The following is a 15,749-nucleotide window of genomic DNA, read 5'->3' on the forward strand; positions in this document are numbered from 1 at the left end:
CATTGTCTTAATGTAGTAAAATAAAATCATTTCTTCCCTGTAAACTGATATATTAAAAAATGAATTGACACACATTTGATTTATTGGTCCTTTATGTCTACAGAACTGAAACCACAACTTTATAAAATTTGTTTTGATTTATTAAATTAAAGAAGTTTTTTGGTCATGACAAAAATAATCTGTATCTGAAATTCAAATTTTTTTATGCCCCCGCCGTAGCGATGGGGGCATTAAGTTTTATCCTTGTCCGTCTGTATGTACGTACGTCCGTCTGTACATCCCAAAATTGGTTTCCTTTCTCTAACTTGAGTTTGCCTCAACCAAATGTTATGAAACTTAAGATAAATATCTCCTTATATATGTAAACACATTTACTGTCTTCACTTTGGATTTATATAAAAATGAGGAGATGTGGTATGGTTGCCAATGAGATAACTTTCCAAAAGAGATTAAATGACAATAGAAAGTGACAAGTAACTACAGATCATTGTACAGCCTTCAATAATGAGCAAACCTTAATGTATAGTAATCTATATAAGGTCAATTACAGCAAAATGTGAAACAAATGAGATGTGAAATAAATTAGAAACAAAATTGAGTGCTTATTGTAGGTTATCCAGAAATATGTGTTAGTCATCCAATGTAGGGAAAATGGCATCGTATGGTTTGATTAATGTGATCCCTAGTACATATAACTACAAGAGGTAAAGTTAGGTTACTTTAATGTCCGACATTTATAGTTGGTTATGCTTTAGCATCAGTGCAACAGTTTAGTAAGACCTGTTTGTAGAGTCATGGTCATTTAACTTACTAATACACATGTCAGGGAGTCAAAAAGCGAGACTTAAGTATGCTGTTTGGGGGTCTTCATAAATTTGTTAAACTTTGTGATTAGGTCAGTTTTCGTAGCCAGTGCCTTATCTTTTTGTGCTTTTGAAGACTGAAAAAATTTTTAAGCAATATTGCGAAAATTTAGTTACAAATTGTTCTTAAGGTGAGCTATAGCACCACTATCGTAGCTAAGGAGAGGGTTGAGTGCGATCGCAAACAAGTTTAACCCTCCCATATTCTGTATGTGTCTGTCTCAAAGCCACGAGCCTGTAATTCAGTGTTGGTCGTTTGTTGTTGTCTGTCATATCTATTTTTTATTGTTTTAATATAAATCAGGTTTCTGGTTTTCTTGTTTGAACTGTTTCACATTTTGTAATGTCGGGGCCTTTTATGGCTAACTATACGGTATGGGTTTTGCTAATTGTCGAAGGCTGTACGTTAACCTATGGTTGCTTTTATCTACTTTATTTCATCACGGATGGATAGTTGTCTCATCAATCTTCTTTCTATATCAATAATGTATTCGTATCAAGAGTAGAAAAATATATTATTTCAAGGTTAATCAGGAACATAGTTAGATATACTGTTCCCATGACTGATTGGTCCTTACAATCCAGTGGCAAGTATTACCCACAAGTTCAGTATAATAACATATAAATGTCATATGAATACCAGACAGCATTGCTTATACATGTACCAACGTTTTAATGTTTGCAAAACTGTATACTTAAGAATATATCACCCTAGCAACCCTGAACGCAAGTTTGTTCTTGCTTTATATGGATGATACAATCTTTGGTTTTACCTTGTAAGTCATCAAACATGTGACCTCTTACTTTCACAGTGGGCATGATACTACATTTGAGTTACCTTTTTTATTGGGCCTTCCTATTGTTCTTATTTTATTATCAAAATTAGCAGTCATGTATGTGGAATAAGTATTTTTTGATAACCAACAAAAATTCTGTTTTATTTTAGATTTGTTCTTCATCTTGTTATTCACTCATATATCTTAAATGATTGATTGATTAATTGATTTTTGTTTAACGCCATTTTCAGCACTATAGTGCTATTTCGTGGCGGTCACATTTTATTGGTGGAGGAAGCCGGAGAGAACCACAAAATACAGTGAATATAGCTTTGTTTTAACGTAAGGAAAAGGGGGATTTGGGTAAACGTCTATCAGACAGTAACCTAAGGAATAAAATAACCAAAAAGATGTAGAGGACAGTCCGACTATTGACAGATAAGTGCACAATATGTCTTGCGAGTCTATTACAGTGTTTAAATTAAAACGAAACTGAAGATCTGTCATTAACTCTTTAAAGTCTCAAAATATTTTAAAAAATCGACCAGGTTCATTGACCATGGGATCAATATTACCATAACCATGTGAAATTCAGAAGTTACTATTGTCATGCCAGTCAATCAATGTATGACAAAAGAATGTCCGTAGACTAAGCCTTACAATTAAATTATTGTGTTTTTTTTAGACATATAGTATATCTGAGACTACTATAACACATGTTATGGTATTCTCAGAGTATATGTACCATAGATATTAATACATACTCAACAACACTCACCTTGGTGATATTTTTGCATTAAACATAATCAAGAATTTTCTAATTATACTTCGGAAATTTACCTAAAGGAAGTTACTGATAGTTAATCTATTATACAAAGCAATACTTGTCTTTTTTCTAGTTTTGGACATTTCCTTTTCACACGCCTTGATTTTCATATGATGAAGACATAATAGTTTAATCAGTATAATTGAAGTCTCTCTGGAGCTGACATGTCAGAAACAGCTAGTAGTCCTTTCTTAATTTATGTTGATCATTGTCATTTTGCTTAGTTTCTTCTGTTACCTATTCTAACATCGGACTGAAACTTCTTTTGAACTGAGATTTACTGTGCGTTTTGCTGTGTGTTTGTTTATGACATTGGCTATGGTATAGGGGGGGGGTTGAGATCTCACAAATATGTTAAACCCCGCCGTATTTTTGCGCCTGTCCCAAGTCAGGAACATCTAGCCTTTGTTAGCTGTGTGTGTTTTTAAAAATTTTGGTTTATACGTATGTTTCGGAGTTTAGTGCGGTTTCCATTTCGCCGAATTGATATACATTATTGTTTAGGTGCTGAAGCCCGTCTCCGGGTGCAGGATATTCTCGCTGCGTTGAAGACCCATTGTGCTGACCGAACAATAAAATTGAGAATGGAAATGGGGAATGTGTCAAAGAGACAACAACCCGACCATAGAGCAGACAACAGCCGAAGGCCACCAATGGGTCTTCAATGCAGCGAGAAACTCCCGCACCCGGAGGCGTCCTTCAGCTGGCCCCTAAACAAATATGTATACTAGTTCAGTGATAATGGACGTCATACTTAACTCCAAATTATACACAGGAAACTAAAATTAAAAATGATACAAGACTAACAAAGGCCAGAGGCTCCTGACTTGGGACAGGCGCAAAAATGCGGCGGGGTTAAACATGTTTTTTGAGATCTCAACCCTTCCCCTATACTTCTAGCCAATGTAGAAAAAGTTTGGTCACGGTGTGAATTTTTCAACCCGTTCACCATGGCCGTGTCTGTAGTATTTTTTTTTAACTTGTAAGTCAGGGGTTTCTTAACCACAAATTACATAAAACCTTTACTTATTTCATATATACAACGATTTGGTTTGGAAGTTTGGTTGTGCAGTACTTGCAGATACCTTCAAGTTATTACAAACGGGATATCACATCCTATTTTTTACGGTGATGTTGTTTATAGAGCCCGTAAGTTTAGATACGATCCATGTAATTTTATTGATCATTTGAATAAACTTTTTCTTAAAGGTTATCAATTTAAAACAGAAAAATGATATACTTATAAAATACTTAGCAATGTTTAAGGCTATGAAAACATGGTTTGTCTATTGACTTTGAACTAGCTTTCTGTTGCTACGAGTACTCTTTATATCTGTCTTTTTGTTTGATGGATTTCGTTTTTGTTTTTCGTGTCGATCTGATGAATCCAGTCCTTTCCAAATGTTTGTTTATAGTTTATTCTTGTGTTGTGCTGTTGCACCACTGTCCAAGATCAGTGGAGGGATGAACGCTCGCAAACATGTTAAACCCCGCCACATTCTGTATTTGCCGGTCTCACGTCACGAGCCTATAATTCAGTGTTGGACGTTTGTTGTTGTCTGTCATATTTGTTTCTCATTATTATTTTGACATAAATCAGGTTGTTTGTTTTCTCGTTTGAATGTCGGGGCCTTTTATAGCTGACTATACGGTAAGGGTTTTCTCATTATTCGAGGCCGTACGTTGACCTATGGTTGCTTAAATCTACCTCATTTGGGTAGTTTTCTCATTATCAAACAAATGATGATGGCTGTGTTTAACGACCTTGACTGGCTATAAAGCCCTCGCACATAATCGATCAAGCCTCATCTTCTTATGTTCATATCAATCATTTATTCGTAACAAAAGTAGTAGAAAACGTATATCATGTTTATAATTGTTTTCTTTGAAAGACTTAAAGACAAATAAACTCACGTTTATTGGCGACATACAGTGTAAATGAAGCATTAGAATTTAATTTCATGACCAGAACCCATTAGGGTGGGGTTTACAGAATAGAGAATAATGGATAAAAAAAGATAAGAATAGAAACAATGTGGTGCTAAAATATAAAGAATTCGATGATAATAATAAGCCAAATAATATTTATTAGAGAAGAATTGCCTCAAAATTAAGAGTACAGAAATTAAGAGAGGCCATCTAGACCTTCACCCATCGTTCAAAAAATCCTGTCAATGTGATTTGACATGAGCTTGAATGCAAACATGCATTATGTCAAAAGTTAAAGCCCGAAATTTACTCCACCGTCGTTATCCCAAAGATTTGGATTTCTTTGTGGTCCATTCGAATATCCTTGTTGCGAATATCCTTGTGACATTTGAGCCAAATTGGGTGAACAACCAGGAGGAGGCGGCTGAAATATAAAATGAATAAAAGATATGGTGAAATTGATTTACAGAGGTTGCAGGACCTTCTGTCGCGGACAGTTATGTGTACATACACTTATATAACTACTGGTATATTTTTGTTCTGCATAGGGGACATTGGAATCCACACTGAAGGAAATAATCTGAAATAGGTATTTGATGCGTAATTTTGGGGTGCATATTAAAAGTGCAAAACGAAATTAAAACGAAACGAAACGAAACAAAACAAATCAAAACAAAAATAAAACGAAATCAAATCAAAATTAAACATATAAATGTATATATTCTCTCCTTTTGCATTTAAAGCCTTAGAATGGATTGTTAATAAGAAGCATTTGGATGATAGTGATAACGTCCGGTCTGTGTTTTTGTTATTTGTTTTTCTGCTTTGTATCGATCTGATGAGTAAAGCCATTTTCAATTGACGGATTTATATAGTTTGTTCATGTGGTGTACTGTTACACCACTGTCCCAAGTTTGAGGGAGGATTGGGCGCCCGCAAACATGTTTAACGGCCCGCCACATTCTGTAAGTGCCTGTCCCAAGTCAGGAGCCTGCAATTCAGTGATTGCAGTTTGTTGCTGTATATCATATTTCTTTTTCGTCCCTTGTTTTGTACATGAATCCGACCGTTTATTTTTTTTCGTTTGAATTGTTTTACATATGTCATATTGGGATCTTTTATAGCTGACTATGCTGTATGTTTTTTTGCTCATTGTTGAAGGCCGTACGATAACCTATAGTTGTTTACTATGAAGAAGTTGTCTCATTGGCAATCATACCACATCTTCTTATTCTTATATGATGAGTCGGATTTTAAATGTGTTGCTGCACAAGGAAAAAGTCCGCAAGACGAAATTTCACTATACAAGGACACATTATTCCGACTCTGAGCAGACAAGTTGTTGCTCTTCCGTTTTAATACTGTTGATTGGGGGGAAGCAGAAAAAATATATATTGAAGTTCTTGTTTGACCAGGTATCGAAATGATGACCTCAGTCCTGCAATTGAGGCGAGCACGTCACCACGTGACCATGCACTCAAGCTGTTAGAACCATTGTTTGGTTATCTTCTTAAGAGAAGCGGAAGACACCAACTTTATTTTGGTCCAAGTTTCCAGAGATGTAAATATGCAAAATTCACATGAATGGACGGAACGACGGAAAGTGATGGCAAACTATCAGATGGTCCCTTTGGCCAGATAAGCTAATAAAATTCGGAAGAGTCCCATTGAAATGAAATATGAATCAAATTAATTTTACACCATAAACACCATAACGTGTACTGCATGTAATATTTTGTCACTGGACGTTAAACACTTATTCACCACAATCATCCAAGTGCTTCTTATTAACAATCCATTCTAAGGTTTTAAATGAAGAAAAAAAAACAGAGAATATGTTTATTTCGTTTCGTTATTATAATATATTCGATAAATTTCTAGTTCGTTTCGTTTTAATTCTTTTCTTTTCGTTTCGTTTGGTTTTTCCATTTAATTCGTTTCTTTTTGTTTCGTTTCGTTTCGTTTCGTTTCTTTTCGTTTTTTTTTCTTTTTTTCCCGTTTTGTTTCTTTTTCATTTCATACTTGATAGGCATCTGTAATTGTGTTTTATTTTGTCTCCGACAACTAAGTAAACTTATATCTATTTTGTCTCCGACAACTAAGTAAACTTATATCTATTTTGTCTCCGACAACCAAGTAAACTTATATCTATTTTGTCTCCGACAACCAAGTAAACTTATATCTACTTTGTCTCCGACAACCAAGTAAACTTATATCTATTTTGTCTCCGACAACCAAGTAAACTTATATCTATTTTGTCTCCGACAACCAAGAAAACTTATATCTATTTTGTCTCCGACAACCAAGTAAACTTATATCTATTTTGTCTCCGACAACCAAGTAAACTTATATCTATTTTGTCTACGACAACCAAGTAAACTTATATCTATTTTGTCTACGACAACTAAGTAAACTTATATCTATTTTGTCTCCGACAACTAAGTAAACTTATATCTATTTTGTCTCCGACAACCAAGTAAACTTATATCTATTTTGTCTCCGACAACCAAGTAAACTTATATCTATTTTGTCTCCGACAACTAAGTAAACTTATATCTATTTTGTCTCCGACAACTAAGTAAACTTATATCTATTTTGTCTCCGACATCTAAGTAAACTTATATCTATTTTGTCTCCGACATCTAAGTAAACTTATATCTATTTTGTCTCCGACATCTAAGTAAACTTATATCTATTTTGTCTCCGACAACCAAGTAAACTTATATCTATTTTGTCTCCGACAACCAAGTAAACTTATATCTATTTTGTCTACGACATCTAAGTAAACTTATATCTATTTTAAACTTATATCTATTTTGTCTCCGACAACTAAGTAAACTTATATCTATTTTGTCTACGACAACTAAGTAAACTTATATCTATTTTGTCTCCGACAACTAAGTAAACTTATATCTACTTTGTCTCCGACAACTAAGTAAACTTATATCTATTTTGTCTCCGACAACTAAGTAAACTTATATCTATTTTGTCTCCGACAACTAAGTAAACTTATATCTATTTTGTCTCCGACAACTAAGTAAACTTATATCTATTTTGTCTCCGACAACTAAGTAAACTTATATCTATTTTGTCTCCGACAACCAAGTAAACTTATATCTATTTTGTCTCCGACAACCAAGTAAACTTATATCTATTTTGTCTCCGACAACCAAGTAAACTTATATCTATTTTGTCTCCGACATCTAAGTAAACTTATATCTATTCTGTCTCCGACAACTAAGTAAACTTATATCTATTTTGTCTACGACAACTAAGTAAACTTATATCTATTTTGTCTACGACAACTAAGTAAACTTATATTTATTTTCACTGAGAAGTAACTATAAAAAAAAAAGAAAAAATTTCCAATGTTTAATCGTATTAATATCTATTTATCATTTTCAGCAATACACTAATATATGCTTACTTTTGTTCTTTTTGTCATATCTAAATTGTATTCGTTTAGTTATAGTAACAAATAGATTGAACTGGGTACATTTCTAAGATATTTTTGTCGAAGCTATACAAATTTTATATATAAGGTCGGTTGCATTGTCGCATATCATGATCATTTTAATGGGGAAATAAGTATAAATGAAAAAGTTAAAACAAAATTATACAAGATACTGCCGTTTCTATTATCAATTGCTTGTTTTCATTTTACTAAATTTCATGCCACGATTGCATAACGATCCCCATTGAAAATATCAGAATTGGGTGACACTTGATTTTGGAAGATTTGCTCAGAACAGTACGCTGAAAAACCGCTATTTCTGATCAACACAATACAAGCTGTAGTTACGACGATGTTTGAATAACAAATATATGAAAACAAAATTGATCTTACATTTCTTAAAAGTCAAAACCATATGTTCAATTACATAACGTCAGAAAAAGTTTGTTTAAGAACTTTAGTAATGATGGGCTCCTATATCATTCCAGTACTGTGATTCCCATTTATGTCATCAATATTTATAAATAAAAATCATTCTTACCGGTATATTGCTAGCTGTGGTGTGTTGAACCATCATTGTCGGACTTTGCTGTGCATACTGTTGAGGGGGTGCCTAATTAGAATAATAAAAACAAGAATATGTTAAGCCCAAAAGGTAATAGTACCTCGCTACACAGCTCCTCCTGTCATTTGTGTAGACAAGGTTTTTAAACTGTTTTGGTGTGATAACTGAATAATATTATACGGGGTTCTGGATGGGGTCCTTCATTTCTGTATTCTTTGTTTTTAGGTCATTTTTCTCTGTTGTTACCCATCATTGTCTGTTCTATATTAATTTGCCTAATTTTTCTCTATTTTATTTTTTTTTTTCATTTTTCTGTAGATTTGGCCAATTATTCTCTATTCTACAAAACCCCATCCAGACCCTCTTATATGAGTATCTTTATTCTGACGTTAGTTTTTAAAGAAGTATATCTATACCTCATGTTAGCTGCTACCCGGATCTCACAGACAAACGACACGTTTGTGAAATAAATCTCATCAGGTACACTCGAGGCTAAAAGTTTGAGAGACCAAAACTGTTTCTATACACGAATTTGTCCTATACTGGAGTTTTCCAACATATAAAGGCATAGCATAGCGTAAGCCTTTTTTGCGCGTGTTTCTGTGTGTGAATGCAAAACTGGCAACAATACGAAGAAGCACTGCGTATAACTTTGTTGGATTCAATGTGCCATTATACAACGACGAAGCAAAACATGTAAGAAGCATATAATTGTAGAATAGTTTTGTAGGCAGCATACACATAAACACTTACAGGGGGTGGATTCGGTTGATTGAGGTGCGCGGGATGTTAAGACCCATTATTTGAAAACATCGATCCGCATCTGACTTTTAATTAGTATATACATATGAAGCAACAGTTGATCATATTTACCGTAAACTCAATGAATATTGATATGAATAGAAGGAAGTACATAATAAACGTCATTGAGACAATAACCTAACAACATCACATAGAAGTAGACATCTATAGGTCAACATTCGATCTTCAATTGTATAGACACTAGTCCAAAGGTCTTATCTAACCCAAGACTAGACACTAGTCCAAAGGTCTTATCTAACCGAAGTCTAGACACTAGCCCAAAGGTCGTATCTAACCCAAATCTAGACACCAGTCAAAATGTCTTATCTAACCCAAGTCTAGACACTAGTCCAAAGGTCTTATCTAACCCAAGTCTAGACACTAGTCCAAAGGTCTTATCTAACCCAAGTTTAGACACTTGTTCAAATGTCTTATCTAACCCAAGTCTAGACACTAATTCAAATGTCTTATCTAACCCAAGTCTAGACACAAGTCCAAAAGTCTTATCAAACCCAAGTCTAGACACTAGTCCAAAGGTCTTATCTAACTCAAGTCAAGACACAAGTCCAACAGTCTTATCCAACCCAAGTCTAAACACAAGTCCAAAGGTCTATTCTAACCAAAGTCTAGACACTAGTCCAAAGGTCTTATCAAACCCAAGTCTAGACACTAGTCCAAATGTCTTATCTAACCCAAGTGTAGACACTAGTCTAAAGGTCTTATCTAATCCAAGTCTAGACACTAGTTCAAATGTCTTATCTAACCCAAGTCTAAACACTAGTCCAAAGGTCTTATCTAACCCAAGTCTATACACTAGTCCAAATGTCTTATCTAACCCAAGTCTAGACACTAGTCCAAAGGTCTTATCTAACCCAAGTCTAGACACTAGTCCAAAGGTCTTATCTAACCCAAGTCTAGACACTAGTCCAAAGGTCTAGTTTGCCTCAAGTATTTCCTGTTACAAAACTTTGAATTTTTCGTAAAACTAAGGATTTTCTTATCCCAGGAATAGATGACCTTAGCCGTATTTGGCACAACTTTTTGGAATTTTGGGTCCTCAATGCTCTTCAACTTTGTACTTGTTTGGCTTTATAACTATTTTGATCTGAGCGTCACTGATGAGTCTTATGTAGACGAAACGCGCATCTGGCGTATTGAATTATAATCTTGGTACCTTTGATAACTAGACAAGTTGTGAATGAATTAATCGATATGAATAAGAAATATGGGTTTACCTTTCTGAGATAATATCCAAGTTACAATAGAAACCCCAAAAGACGTCCAAAGATAAACGTAGACCGTACGGTCTACCAAGATAGGAGTATACTATATGCCAAAATCTAAAGCGCCAAAAACAAGAGGTTTTTGGGATGCAGACAATTTTATTATTTTTTTCTAAATTTTAACTTACATTTATTAATAACCAACATTGTCGTATATAAGTAATGTTTATTTAAAGTCGGCACATAATATAGAAAAAAAATGAACATGGGCTCTAAGGAGCTCTTACGACAGTCTTTAAATGTTAGTACACAAAGTGACTAATGAATTCGAAATCGTGTTTGTATAAAACTGTGGCAGGGATTATTTTATTTACTTGTGTTGTAAATGTGCAGTTGTAAATGTGCACTTGTGGTTCCCAATTAATGATTTAATATCAGTTTTATGTTTTGAGAGTGTAAAATGTGATAATATGTATTTATAGTTTCTGTGACTTTTTAATGCACAGAAAGCGTACGTTACACTTTTAGTTATTAACTATATTATCAGTGCCAAAAATGGCGCAATTTCGTCATGTACTGTTCAAAGCGCAGCCATTTGGTAAATATTCTAAGTATGGATCCAAAACTACACAAGAAGCATAAGCTAAAGTTAATATATGCTTTATCTAAATAGATTTACCTATTTTCTTACGAAGAAAGGATCATTTTGAGTCGAGGACTCCCATGTTTTTGTCAGCGTTTGACGTTTCATTTCTGTTCCGGCTTAGAATATTTACTTCCGGTATTTTAAAAATAAATACCAGTGCAAAGGTCAAATTCCTCAGTCTTTGCTGTGTTTACATTTGGCTTGCAGCAAGGCTCAGCCCGGGGGTTCCTAGAGGTGAGAAGCAGCGCATTTAGCTGTATGCCTCGCAGTTTATATTACAAGTAAGGGTCGTAGTTTAGAGGTAAGAAGCAGCGCAGATAGCTGTATGCCTTGCATTTATCATTTACGTTGTCATTGTAGAATTTATTAAGATAATCCCGTTTGGTCCGTACAAAAATACCAGTGAGAGAAAGAATGTTATTTTAGTAGCTCCGCCCCGTATGTAAATTATATAATTGTTGCTCGAATATTGTACATGTATGGAAATATATCGGCTGTTCTAGAAGTTTAATAAATGTTTCATTTTCTACTATTGATTATTTATTCACGCTACCAATGATGAGAGAGAACAGACAACAGATTTGGCGGCCGTATTTATAGATCCCTTAGTTTAGTCACAAGTTTTGTGAGTTTATTCGTATTTGCTGGCTTTAAAACTATACAAAAACATAGCAAAAAGCAGAAATTACGACAACTTGTATAAGGGTGAGGTAAACTTACACAATAAAAGAACTTTGAACATTGTCGAAACGTGAAACTTACACATATTTTGTGATGGAATTTTAGAATGTATAAAAAGGTTACAAAACTTTAAATATTAATTTTAACAGCAAGCGCGGGTCCATGATTTGGTGTAAGGGGGAGGCACTCCTGAGATTTAGGAATTAGAAGACCTTATATTTTGACACAAAATTGGCTGTAATTTTACCTTTTTTTTTTTAATTTTTTTAAAGTTTTTAGGGACGGTGGGTGTGTTCAATTTCCCATGGAATATTACTAAGAAGATACGAAATAAGGAATACTTGAAAACTTACATAGGCGTATGGCGGCGGTGGTTGATACGGCTGCGCAGTCAAAGGCTGTGATGACATAGGTGCTGGTGGAGTTGGCTGAACATCTGTAAAAAAGTTACACATTTGCAGTAGCCCAGAACATGGATTTTCATGTTATCTTTACTCTATTCAATACGAATAAAAAGTTATTTGTAGTCAAAGTTAACGAGACAGTAACCCTTATTGGTTCGAACGTTTTGTGTTTTATGGTCCGAGGTAAAATAAATTAAACAAATCAAACAGAAAATCATTGCAAAATTAAGAAACAAGATTCCCAACAGAACATTTGCATGAATGGGATGGGTTTTGATTGGTGTATTTTAATTTATATTTTGTTTTTGTTTCTCTCCCTGACTGACTGGAAGGTCTTAAAATTTTACGACGCAAAACAAATGCCAAAAAAAAAACCCTAACAAAAACAAACATGGCTTGAACCTCCACTTTGGTTTTAAATGTGTTTTAATTTGGTACTTTAAAAGCTGTTTACTTATTTTTTTTTATTATTTGATTACCGTAACAACCAAACTGAGACTCAACAATACTAGAACTACATGTATATAGCCTTACAATATCCAGGAGGCTGTTGGATATACTGTTGTTGAGGGTATTGCTGTTGTGGATAGCCTCCATTTCCATAGTTCTGTTGAGGATAACCTAAAAATCAAAAAAAAAAAGGAATAACTGCCATATACAAATAAGGAGATGGTCAAACAGTCTGGAAATACCAATCCAGGTTAATATAGAAATAAGAACATGTGGTTTGATTGCCAATAAGACAAATCTGCATCAGAGACCAAATGATCGTTTTTATGTAGAAGTTAGAACTATAGATCAAGCATGCCGCCCTTCAACAATGAACAAAACACACACCACAGAGCAAGCTATAAATGTTTACCCAAATCAAATTTTGTCATCAAAGAGAAAGCATATTGAATCAAGGGGCAAAAGAGAGGCGAAAGATACCAAATGGAAATACTAAAATATATGATAAAAGAGATGATTTTTCATTTCCTATCGTTAATTATCCATTTTTAGATGGTGACGTTCCCTTGTCACCATCTTACGGTGTTTATATATCTCAACTTGTACGATTCGCTCGTGTATGTAACAATGTTTTAGATTTTAACGAGAGAAATTTATGTATTACTGAAAAATTATTACACCAGGGTTTTCGATATCACAAACTAGTCAAAACATTTACTAAATTTTATCATCGGTATAAGGACATCATTCGTAAATATAGCTCAACATGCAGACTTCTTATACGTTCAGGTATTTCACATCCAATTTTTTATGGAAATATTCTTTATAAAGCACAAAAATGTCAGTATTCACCTCTGAAGCTAACAAAACCTTTAAATAGACTTATTAAGAAGGGATATAGTTACGATACTGTTGTCAGGTCATTAAAGATTGCATATTTTGGCGTTAATATTGATTCACTTATAGGGTCTTTGCATCGGCACTAAACACATTTATTTAAAAACCAGTTGTTGGCATGACACGGGTTATGTTCTTCTCATATATGTTATGATGGTATGATACTAAACCCCTAACGGGAAGGATTGTGCCTGATATTCATATGATGAAGACATAATCTTTCAATCAGTTTAATTGAAGTCTGGAGCTGGCATGTCAGTTAACTGCTAGTAGTCTGTTGTTATTTATGTATTATTGTCATTTTGTTTATTTTCTTTGGTTACATCTTCTGACATCAGACTCGGACTTCTCTTGAACTGAATTTTAATGTGCGTATTGTTATGCGTTTACTTTTCTACATTGGCTAGAGGTATAGGGGGAGGGTTGAGATCTCATAAACATGTTTAACCCCGCCGCATTTTTGCGCCTGTCCCAAGTCAGGAGCCTCTAGCCTTTGTCAGTCTTGTATTATTTTTAATTTTAGTTTCTCGTGTACAATTTGGAGTTTAGTATGGCGTTCATTGTCACTGAACTAGTATATATATTTGTTTAGGGGCCAGCTGAAGGACGCCTCCGGGTGCGGGAATTTCTCGCTGCATTGAAGACCTGTTGTTGACCTTCTGCTGTTGTCTGTTCTATGGTCGGGTTGTTGTCTCTTTGACACATTCCCCATTTCCATTCTCAATTTTATTCAAACTTATAAGTCGAAAATAAGCTGATAGCGCCATGGTTAAAAAAGAAAATGACCAACAGACAAACAATAGTACATAAAACACAACAAAGAAAACTAAAGACTGAGTAACACGAACCCCACCAAAAACTGGGGGTGATCTCAGGTGCTCCAGAAGGGTAAGCAGATCCTGCTCCACATGTGACACCCGTCGTGTTGCTCATGTTAGTATGGTAATAGGTCACATTCGGGGAAACGGGGACGTGATTGTAGTTACTACATTTGGAACATATCCGCTATCGTGAAACGGATATTCCATAACGTTATTTAAAATTAGGTTGTCCATACATAATGTTTGATGTTTCGATTGGCCCAATTGTGTGTTGCGGTTCCAACAATAGAACTATGTATATTGAAATATATAATAAAATTCAAAATGCCAATAAATACGATGATACTATCCATATGATGTTACTTGATCGTACAAAGAAAGAGGAACATAAAAAATGATATATATAAAATCTTACCCGACATTTTGAATTTCGTTAAGTATTGACTACAACTGAAAACAAATCAATACTCTTTTCACCCGTGAACAAAATAATATTCACATGACCGTTATAATAAATGCCCAGGTTAATCAATAATTAAATGGACATTGGTCAATATGTAGGACCATGAACAAGATAATCATGTTTTAGCTTGTTCCTAAATACCATTTGCTTTAACTCTATTTATCGTAAAATGTATCTAGACGTCGCGTAAGGTGTTGGTGATAATACGCGGGGTTTGCTTCCCAGTTCGCTTTTATTGTATATGTTCGAAGTATCGGAATTGATAACTGTACAAATGTAAATATCAAAATGTGCGTAATTAAAAGTAGAAATGGAATATGCCTTAAAATCAATACTTTTTCATTTTGTAACTCGAATGATCCCTAACTTATTTTATAGAGATGGAACAAATTATATAGAAATCATCTGTGAAAAAAGTTCTCCCAGAACATATTTCCTGTGATATTAGTTCCATTGGAACTTTTTTCACAGGAACAAATTTTGGCTCACACAAGCACTGATTTTGCGCGTGTGGACAAGTAACACCGCAACCTATAACTAGCGTTGTTTTAATGCTATTCTCGTCTTTGTTTAATTTAAAAAAAAGAGGTATTCCCAGAAAGGAGAAGTCTTTGGTGTTAATGACGTTTTACTTATGACAGTCATCGTTAACTGGATGCATCTGACCAGGACGAAAAGTTCAAAAGTAAAAAAATATGTATAGGGAGAAGATAAGAATAATATAAAAAAATAATTCAAAAAGATTATTTCGTAAATAATATATCATTTTATTCCGTATATGACAAGGACAAAAAATAAAAAGTTTTCTTACAATATGTCAAAAGATCGTCGCAGAATTTACGATTACTAGTATTTGAAATTTTTATTTCTGTCACAAAACACAAATCTCTCATTTTAAATTAGAGCTCTTCAAAATTCGAACGAATGCTGCAGACACAAATCACAATTTA

The 15,749-nt window shown here is 34.1% G+C and overlaps 1 protein-coding gene across 1 annotated transcript; it reads right to left on the bottom strand.

Moving 5' to 3' along the window:
- Positions 1-4,532: 4,532 nt before the first annotated feature.
- LOC127727896 (galectin-3-like) lies at positions 4,533-14,865 on the bottom strand. Its single transcript, XM_052235059.1, has 5 exons — positions 14,752-14,865; positions 12,703-12,789; positions 12,118-12,200; positions 8,390-8,461; positions 4,533-4,818 (listed from the first exon to the last, which is right to left on the bottom strand). Exons 1-5 carry the CDS (start codon positions 14,756-14,758, stop codon positions 4,687-4,689), a joined length of 381 nt encoding a protein of 126 aa, XP_052091019.1. The 5' UTR covers positions 14,759-14,865; the 3' UTR covers positions 4,533-4,686.
- Positions 14,866-15,749: the final 884 nt, after the last annotated feature.

This window comes from Mytilus californianus, unplaced genomic scaffold, assembly GCF_021869535.1.
Source record: "Mytilus californianus isolate M0D057914Y unplaced genomic scaffold, xbMytCali1.0.p SCAF_2, whole genome shotgun sequence".
NCBI classification, from domain to species: domain Eukaryota; kingdom Metazoa; phylum Mollusca; class Bivalvia; order Mytilida; family Mytilidae; genus Mytilus; species Mytilus californianus.